Here is a 10,708-nt window from a genome sequence, read left to right as displayed (position 1 = left end):
CATTCCCCGGAGGAGCTGGAGCAAGTGTCTGGAAAAAGGGAAGTCTGGGCATCTTTGCTTAGACTGCTGCCCCCGTGACCCGGTTCCGGATAAGCGGAGGAAAATGGATGGATGGATGGAAGTTATTCATGAAAAACAGCATTTCGGTAATGGCGGTTTTCTTCAGGATCTAGCTCAGTAACTTTTGAAGATGTGTCAAATCGGTTGACATCTTACTGAATCAACAGAGTTTCAGCTTGAGTTTGATCTTTGTTGCAAGAAAGCACCATTATTTGTTGCCTCACAGTTTTCCAGTTTTCCATAAGTCCTATAAATGTGAGCATTCTGGATCACCGCATCAAGAATATTACTTGGATCCAGAACAAACTTTGGTGTGTGGTAGATATATGGATGTTAGGTATATTGTACAAAGTAGAAGAAAAAATATCAAAATAGTTCCTAAATCACAATGGCGAAATTTCCTTTAAAAAAAATTCCTGGATCCAGAAGATGATCCAGATCAACACCGAAAACCAAGGCCAAAGACACAACAAGCTGATGTGAAAGAATTAGCAGCGATGTAGGCCAACTGTTGTGTCCTTTTGTGTTGCCTTCGTCTGGGCCAGTCAGATCGAAAAAGTGGCACACAAACACACTGCACAGACTACAGTCAACGGCCAAATAGCATGTACGCTTGGCGCCTGCGTGACAGAAACAACTCTCCCTACCAGCAGTATCTGTATTCCCCATTCAGAAAGGGAAAGAAGACCAAGACAGAAATAAAAGCTGTCAACAAAGCAGCTCTTGTTCAACACAGCTGCTGATTATAGTAGCTGCTTCTAATCAAGAATATGTCTGATAAGAAGTTGCAAATAAACACTGCCGTTGCCTGCCCTCGGTCTTGTGGTTGTGGGAGAACAAAGGAAGCTGTGGAGGTGAAAAACAAGGAGAATCTGAACCAAATGTGTGAAATGCACTTTACTACTTAACTAGTGGTAAGAAACATGCCATTTTGTTGTAGAAATGTTTCGGCAGCCAGTTAGCCTTATTTTAAGAAGGCGGAGCATGTTTGCAATGGAATATATCAAGATTTACGGTTTAGCACATCTGTTGCGCAGGGGCAAGATAGATTGCTGCCACCACAGAGACCTGGATTTAACTCCTGGTTGTAGGAGTTACTGCACTGGCCACGTCTACCTGCACAGAGAGGTGCATAACAAGCTCATCACTATCTTGTGTAAAGAAGGAAAAGAACAAGAATGTTAACATGACATCTGTGGAGTGACTAAAAAAAAAAAAAAAAAAAACGTTTTTCAAGAGTGCGCCAAAGTTAAAGCCAAACAACCTAAGACAGATGTCAAGGTTCTAAAAACAGCTGTAAACAGTAGTAGTAATAGATTATACAATATTTTGCTTGTTTGTAGAGTGAGGATTCAGCAGTTTGTACTACCGTATCTGGTTAAGGCTCTTAGCAAAAAAGTGGACTATAATTATTCGATGTAAGAGGCTAAAAAACTTTGAAACATTAAGTATTTGCGTGACGCTGAAAATTCATTATCAAATACATGATTGCTCAACTCTTTCGTCTTTCTCATGCTGAGTCAGCTGTTGTACATGTAATAACTCAAACCTCTTGGTTATGTTGAAATCCCTGTACACGTTTGGAACCACATGACACTCGTACTAGTGTTCTGGTTACGACACGGTTATTTGTACTAAAACAGTAGTTTCAGTGGTGCTCTCATACATCTGGTGAGACTTGGGATTCACATGTGTGTCAGTTCTGAGTAGTTATTAGCTGTCAACAATAATAGATTCCACATGAATAATATCTGATGCCTAATTCCAGTAAATCATTTCTCTGTGGTGACTCATCCGACCACATGATGAATCTGAGCACAATGTTGTTTTTTTAAGTGATTACAGTTACGTGTCTCCCAGAGTATCCGTCGATACACACACACACACACACACCACTGAATGATTAGAGAAAGTAAGTCAAAAAACATCACACAAATTCTGACAAATTAAAGGCTCAGTCAACCAAAATCATATTTAAAATGTTTTCCTAATTGTAAATTTCCTAATGCAGCTGTTCCAGAGTTTCAACTTTATGTGTTGAAATATAGTCTGTCAACCTTGTTCAGCATTCACTGGAAACAGTCCCAATAAAAGCTGGTGACAGTGAGGTCTGTAAATTATTCAGCGTAACCAAAAGATTTTTCTTGGAAAGAAATACTGCTGTTGATTGTTTAAGCTACTACAAGCACCACACATGAAATTCCTTTTACTTTCCTTACTGTTACACTGGGCTTAGAGCAGAAAAGTCAGATGTCTCAAAATATCTACAAAACCACAACTTTTCATGGCTCAATACAATTACTGGTAAGTGGGGAAATATGTCGTTTGTGTGATTCTAAGTGAAATGAGCCTTTAAACAATGCCATACAATTACCACTGATCGACAAACTCACGTCGCACAGAGCAGACAATGTGGCACTGACGTTCCTCACAGGGTGGTAGGTGAAGGTGATGAAGGGGAGGTCAGTGGCAAAGGGGTTCCACGTGGACACGAAGGAGGGCTCTCTCTGCCGGTCCCAGAAGATTCGCACCCCCTCCCCTGCTCTCCTAAAAACAAATTCAAACCAAAGAGACAATGACTGTGTCATTCAGAGTGTCTCTGTTGCCAGGGACACGTTTGACCTAAAACTTCAGCTTCATAGTTCATGTTGTCACCAGATCAATTTTATTACTCACCACTTTCTTTAAACAAAGACTTTTGTTTTCTACTGAGAATCATTTACAAAGTGCTGAATATACATTAAACCTTCTTTGCCTTTGACCATCATCTAGACACATCTATAGATATTTTTGTTTCACTTGCAGCATTTTTCATTTTGACCTTCTCGTTCTGAGTAGAAAGGAGTGACATTAACTGTAAACCTAGGTCTGCCTGCCTTTTTTGCTATTGTGGCAAATACGTAATGTGAAGGTAATCTCATGTTTACCAGGCTTAGAGGTAATGTATGTGTTTGTCATGATCTCTTTCTTCTTCTGTTCTTTATTTAGTCTTTTTAAAGTAAATACCAAAGGTTTTAATGAAACTGCCCTGGGGTCATATCTTTTCTCAGCCTAATGAAACCTAAAAAGACTTGGAGCAAACAGATCCCCACACATCTTTGAAATGATACTGGTGTTGATCTTCAAGGTCTAAAGAGTCTCGGTTCTTTACAGTTTGTCCATCAAGCGTGATCCTGGACTCTCCTACCACTAAGACTGTAATATCTGAATACAGCATCTTTGTTACTGTTCAAAAAGTACAGGGTGACAGAGTTCACACTCACATGCCTCTGTATTACTATTTTTGACCTTCCTGCAGAATATTTAAATAAGCCAGAGCTAAAATGTATCACAGTAATAAAATGTATCAGAGAAAACCGATTTTGACTGTGAGGGCATTAAAAAAAAAAGCCTTGAACATAATTCAAGTTCTCATATTACACCTATAAAGTATTTCAAAAAGTCATTTAGCAGTAATTTAAACACTTATGTTATTAATACCAAGTTTCAGGTGCAGTCTGCTCCAGTCACTACATGTGACCGGACTTTAATTTAACTTTTTACTGATGCTCCCACTGTAATTCTGCACACTAATTTATTCAAAGACAACCATACGGCGTACATGAATTTAACATGTGCCTTGTATCAATTCTTACCTTGTATCATCTTCTGAACTCATGCTAAAAAGTTACACAGATTTTCAGTAACTAGTCATATTTCCAGTAAGCCTGAGGTTCATACAGCATAAACAGAGATAAAACAATTAGCTGATTAATAAATTAGCTAATCAACAGAGAAATGATCTGCTACTAATTTATATTGCTTGACATATTTCACTTATTTTTCCAAACAAACATGCCAACTACTACTTAAAGATATTGTGTTCACAAGAATGTGATGTACATGAGGTCATGGTGACCTTTGACCACCAAAATCTAATCAGTGAGTCCAAGTGGACACTTGTGCTAAATTAGAAGAAATTCCCTCAGGGTCTTTCTGGGACAATACATTCACAAGTATGCGCTGGACAGACAGATGCCTCTGGACACGGCTAGGGCCAGTGTGGAGGCACAAAAAGGATCAAAACTGATGAGGAACCAGATTTTCACCCATTCTTCATCCTTGTATGAACCTGGTGCCAACATAAACCACAGTGCAACATTACTACCAGCAGTCCGGTCCAAGATTCAAACACGGTATGCTAGTAGCTACTAATGCGGCCTGGAGCTGCTGGGCTCATACAGAGATAAGGAGAAGCTCACTTCTTTCCAGCTCTACACCTCTAGATGTTTTTTAAACTTGTAGTTTTCAGGCCAAACCTAAATAGACTCAAATGACATCATGAGGCATCACATCACACAGCTGTGTCTGGAGCCATAAAAGGTTAAAAAGTTCTCTCTCACTTTGTCACCCTTGTGACAGACCGGTGACCTGCCCAGGATGAACCCTGTCACCCAGTGTCAGCTGGGATCAGCTCCAGCCCCTCTGAGACCCTCTACAGGACAAACAGCATAGGTTAATGGATGGAAAATTGAAAGTGGAATCATTTCAAGCTGGAATTCAGACACTTTCAGTTACAGTACATTACCATCCCTTTGTTGTTGTAAATCTCCCTTTTAACTAAGCAGGCAAACAACTACAGGATAGACAAGAGCTTGAAAAACCTGCAGTGACAGGTTTGACTTGTTAGTCTGACAAATACAGTAGAACACAAATAATACTGCTTACAAGAGGCAGAAATAAACTGGAAGAATCCAAAATGGGATAACTTTAGCCCACATCTGGTTTGTTTTTCTCATCTGAGAAAGTGGCATTTTCTCCTTTTCTTAGAAACTAACAAATTAGCTAGAAAAAAGATAAATGTCCACACAATGCCCTGATACAAACACTGACTCAGTATCAGAGATCAGGATTCCAGTGTTGAAACGCTTGTGCCATATGTTTAGTTAAGCAAGTCATTTCCCTGCTGCACACATTTAACACTGACAATGTATTTTTCAAGGTCTGACACCAAACCCAGAGATTTGTATTTGCTGCATTTGTAACTTCTGCACTTGATGTGTGAATGTACAAACACATGGATTTATTTAGTACTCAATACTGTGTGTGGACACTTGACAGCTTTCATGAGCCAACTTGCAAAACAATTTAACACATCAAAATGTGCAAACAGCTCATAAAGTGTAGCTTACTGTGGCTATCATCCAATCTGTTCCTTTCTGTGATTCTGTCAACAGCTGTAACTGATGACAGCATTAAAGGTTGGAGTTTGAGGAATTAAAACAATCAATAATATACCTGCTGGTTTGTTTGTATAGATAGAGTAACAAAGAGGATCAGTAAATCAAGATGTGGGCTGTTTCCCAACAATGTTCTGATTTCCTTAATGATCTGTTACACTGCGCTCATTTTGCCACCTAACTTGTGCAACAGCACTTCCTGCCAACCAGAATTAAACTCCTGAGGCTAAACAATATTGGTGTAGCTGTTGATATGTCATGGTCTCAGGGAGGGGCTGCAATATAATGCAATCATTTAGCCCTGTTTACACAAGTACTTTCAAAACGACAATGCTGCTGCTGAACATTTTGTGCCTCCTCCAGAAAAAAATGTTGTGCTGGGAGAAAAGGGGGAGGAAAAAAAAAATCTAGTACAAAAGCAAAGCCTGGACTAAAAAAACTGATTATATTTCAAGAAAAACGACTGAGGACTGTGGGGTTATGTTTGTACACACTGCCCTTTGTAAGAGTACTCAGCTACTAGCCTAGTATAAATGGGGATATAAAAAAGCTTTGGCAAATTCCACAGGTAAGCTATTACTGGGAGAGGGACCAGCCCAAACAGGCAGAGCAGGGCAGGGCTTTCCAGCCAGAGGCCTTGGAAGTCTTCACTGTGTTTATGTGACTTTCACTGCACCTCACTTCCATACTGTGCACTCATGAAAATGCAGAAACAGTGAAAGCAGGCCACCACTGCGTTATGTCATTCATAAGTATGACAATGTTGGTGTCAAGGAAAATAAAAAATATCACAAGCACAAGGCCAAACTGTGGACATCCACCCTCCACCTTCATGGTGGAGTTCCACATAGTCTGCAGCGTTAACACAAAAGGCACATGTAGAAGAAAAACACTGTACTTTGTGCTTAAGGGCAAATTATGAAAAATTCCTCCCTGGGCTTTCAAGCACTCCAGCCTCATAAGTCAACACACAAGATAAATATCAAGCCCAGCTCCAGTCATCATGGCAAGTGTCCCACATTGTCTCAGAGCGAACAAACAAATCTGCTCCGATTGCTCAATAGAGCCTGCAGGTCTGTCAGCCATCCATATATGTATCCATCCAACAAGGTTTCATTCAACACATGAAATGACAAAACAAGGGAGCAGCAGGGTGGAGGGATCGCTAGAAAAACACAGGAAAAGACAAAAAAAAAAAAAAAAACATTACTTTACCTGCTAACACATTTCTTCTTCAAGTTATAGCCTCAAAAATTGTTACACTGTTCATAATAAAGCTGCTCTGAAGCACAAAATAACAGTCACGTTACAAAAACTGTGATATCATAGCTGCAGGCTGTTGGCATAGATATTTCCACCTTGAAAAAGCAAAGTCCACACACTGAAAGCTGCTCCCCAGGTGTATGGATTCACAGCAGCATGCTGGGGCAGGGCTAAAACATTATAAATCTGCTGGTGTTAAAGTTATACTTGTATGTCCAGGGAGCAGCCTGTGTACACACTCTGCTCTTGAGCTGTACTTTGTTTTGGGGAATGTTATTCTGCTTGGCTTAAGCTATTGCTCATGCTACAGGTAGAACTACAATATCTGGCAACACATTGTTCTGGTTATATAAACACCTTATTTGCTGGAGTTTTATTTACAGAGAAAATTCTAATCCATCTCTTTTGCATTTTATGTTGTTAATGATCTTGTGTTTATTAAAGTGCAGTTAAGCTCAAATTTACTGGAAATCATTCAAGGAAGTTCCTGTGCAATCCCAGTCCAGTGTCAAAATGCCCTGAAGGCCTGTTTGGGGTCTGTTGTTGATTTGGACCCCCATTAGTAATTACATGGCAACAACTACAACAGTATTCCAGCAGCCCATATTGAAATATACAGTATAATCAGCAAATATGATTATTGATACTACTGCATGTTTACTTAAGAATTATTTAAAATGTGAGGCTATTGCTTGTAATGGGGTGTTTTAATGATCTGTCTGATACATATTTATGTATTTTTCCATTGTTTTTCTGTTTGGTTGAGAGCACAACATGCCATTTCTTTACTTTTTAGATAATTGTGCAACTGGAAGAGTGGCTCCAACAGATCCCAGGAACAACATCTGAGATCTCTGTCCAGAAGAGTGCAGTGCTAGGAACAGCTAAGATACTGTGTAGGACCCTCAGGCTCCCAGGCCTCTGGTAGAGGACCCGAGCTTGAAGGAAGGAATAAGAGACCGCCCAAAGTGGGGGGCGAGTGGGGAATTTTATATATTATACAACAAAACTACCCTCATGATGGATTAGAATACTCTCAGTGTAGGAGTGAGATAAAAATTTTTTTACAGAATGCTTGATTTCCAAACTTGCAGCATGGAGTTTTTTCAGCTGAACAGATTTTGGTCATTCTTTTTAAGTGTGTCTCTCAGTTTTAGGAATAGTGAATCGCTGGAGTGCCCTTTAACCCGTCTTCCACTGTCAGCTACTTTCCGTATGCGAGGAGTGAGCTACTCTGTTCTGCACTACCTGAGGCTTATCCAGCACTTTCTTTGCAGTTTTTGACCAGATTGCTGAGCAGTTACTGAGATAAGAGACTACAATGACTTCTTATAATACTAGATACTACTCCTGCTATTTCTGCCTGTCCTCATTAAAACGCTGTGCTTCAGTGTCTTTTGGCTGTCAAGTTTGCATAGTTTGATCATGTTTGATCAAGTGTCGGCCTTCATTTAATGAGGACCGGTGGTGTGTGTGTGTGTGTGTGTGTGTGTGTGCAGGTCCACTTTACTTTATGACTGTGACTCCATGATCATCTGATGAGCTACCCTACTGGTGGTGTTGGTGTGAAATGTGAAATAATTAAAACTAGTAGTTTAACTACATTTGTAGTACCTTGGTGATACTGTACTTCAAATACATTCAGATTTGTATAACGATTCAAGTAATTAACTTTTTGTTGCCGTTCTTTGTACAATTAATTTTGGGACAAAGAACGTAAGTTAAAATTTAGTTTTTATTTTTCCAGTCTGTATGTGAGCAGCTTTTCGTCATTGCTAAGGACACTAACAGTGTCCAACAGAACTCTGTGTCTCTGACAAGTATAAAGAAAGGAGAAGGACCCATTATTTAGATCAGTGTTCAAACTGTTCACACTGCCCAACAAGGTGCAAGTTGAAGACTGTTCAGTTGCTAAGACATATACTTACATCAATCATTCCTTGCAATGCTGCCCTTGTTTTTTAAAAAGCCCATGGGACAGTTTTATTTAGCGCAGGTTAGGCCTCAGGTAAAAAACTCTACTGAGCTGCATTTTTGGCTGGCATATGACTTTTTGCATTGCATGTACATTGTCCATTAGATTATCTTTTACAAAGGTATGAACTGCTTTTATGAACTGAACTAGCTTTAGTTAACCAAACTAGATTCCTTGCCAGAGTATAGCACCTTTGCTGTAGTTCAACTTCTTCCAGCGGGAAGTAACTGGTATCTTGCAAAGCTGTGCTTTCAAAGTAGTTTCCCCAACATGGCCTACTGAACATTATACAGATGATACCTTAAGTAGCTACTAACTGCCCTCTGCTGTTTAAAAGTGTAAGCTGCTTTAGTTTGTAGAGGTGTGGTCGACAATGAGAGGAGGAGGATCATATTGAACCAGGTCTGAAGAACTAATGCACACCGAGTACAGATTTTACACCCTATATGAGTTTAATCTGCCTTATGAGTGATCTCTATATACAACTGATAAGTCCACTTGTGTCTGTATAACAATTGACAGAGTGAGGGGAAAAACATTCCAGTTAAACACTTTTAAGTAGTGGAAGGTGGCAGCTGAGTAAAGCAGGATTCCCTCTGAAGCCATATTCAGAAAAAACAGCATCTGATTATATGATAAAAAGTAGAGTAGTGATGGGATTATTTCCAACTTTCATAAAATATATCTTACAACTGTTACTGAAGCAAACTCTAGTGGATTTTTTTTAAAGCTCCACACCCAACTCTTTCAGACAGGAATAAAAAAACAAACAAACAGATGATGTGCTAGGTAATTAGCTTGTCTAGACAGTTTGGAAAGAAGGCACCTAAAACACTTCTTTCTCCACAAATGCTGAGTATACGGTGCTTTTCCCTTCATAGGCACACAATCGCCAAGACTAAAAATACTGATAGTCCCTTAACACTTTCCTTTGGCATCATCAAGGTTTTGGTAGGCTGACGGAGCACAGAAAACCCTCTATTGAGATGTTCTTTGTTGTGGTGATCTGGGAACCCTGGAGTCAGTTGTTCATGTAACTGTTTTCCATTTCAATTCAGTGAGTTTAATCATATTACTTGCACTACAAATAATCAACATCCTAAGTAATGAGCTCAGTAATATCCAAAACAGAGAAAATCCAAACTGTCATAACTGCAAAGGTGTCTTATCTGTGGCGGTGTATACAGTGAAAAGGTTTCCTAGCAGCAATGATTCACTCTGGCAGTTGCAGAATCATCCATGACAACATCAAACAAATGAAGAAATGTGATGTGGCGTGCTCCTGCCTTGAACCATCTCAACCAAGGGCGCACACTGACATCAAGTGGTCAGATAACAACTGTCGACTAGTGCCATCATCTTCTCACACTCTTCACTGTGAACAATAATACTTCAAAAGCAATGGTCAAGTATCATTACAGTAACCGCTTAGAAAGTAGCTGACATACAGTGGGTACGGAAAGTATTCAGACCCCCTTAAATTTTTCACTCTGTTATATTGCAGCCATATGCTAAAATCATTTAAGTTCATTTTTTTCCTCATTAATGTACACACAGCACCCCATATTGACAGAAAAACACAGAATTTGACATTTTTGCAGATTTATTAAAAAAGAAAAACTGAAATATCACATGGTCATAAGTATTCAGACCCTTTGCTGTGACACTCATATATTTAACTTAGGTGCTGTCCATTTCTTCTGATCATCCCTGAGATGGTTCTACACCTTCATTTGAGTCCAGCTGTGTTTGATTATACTGATTGGACGTGATTAGGAAAAGCCACACACCTGTCTATATAAGACCCTACAGCTCACAGTGCACGTCAGAGCAAATGAGAATCATGAGGTCAAAGGAACTGCCTGAAGAGCTCACAGACAGAATTGTGGCAAGGCACAGATCTGGCCAAGGTTACAAAAAAAAATTTGCTGCACTTAAGGTTCCTAAGAGCACAGTGGCCTCCATAATCCTTAAAGGGAAGACGTTTGGGACGACCAGAACCCTTCCTAGAGCTGGCCGTCCGGCCAAACTGAGCTATCAGGGGAGAAGAGCCTTGGTGAGAGAGGTACAGAAGAACCCAAAGATGACTGTGGCTGAACTCCAGAGATGCAGTCGGGAGATGGGAGAAAGTTGTAAAAAGTCAACCATCACTGCAGCCCTCCACCAGTCAGGGCTTTATGGCAGAGTGGCC

At 39.9% G+C, this 10,708-nt stretch overlaps 1 protein-coding gene across 3 annotated transcripts in view; it reads right to left on the bottom strand.

Annotated features, from left to right (window-relative positions):
• Positions 1-10,708, bottom strand: part of tprg1 (tumor protein p63 regulated 1) — a 23,780-nt gene that overhangs the window by 4,298 nt on the left and 8,774 nt on the right. For all 3 annotated transcript variants that reach the window (XM_020610110.1, XM_020610107.1, XM_020610108.1), the window contains one exon: positions 2,454-2,607. In XM_020610110.1, the coding sequence (XP_020465766.1) occupies positions 2,454-2,607 (154 nt within the window). The remainder of the gene's footprint in view (positions 1-2,453; positions 2,608-10,708) is intronic.

This window comes from Monopterus albus, unplaced genomic scaffold (genome assembly GCF_001952655.1).
Source record: "Monopterus albus unplaced genomic scaffold, M_albus_1.0 scaffold103.1, whole genome shotgun sequence".
Classification (NCBI taxonomy): domain Eukaryota; kingdom Metazoa; phylum Chordata; class Actinopteri; order Synbranchiformes; family Synbranchidae; genus Monopterus; species Monopterus albus.
This window is presented reverse-complemented; position numbering and strand designations above follow the sequence as displayed.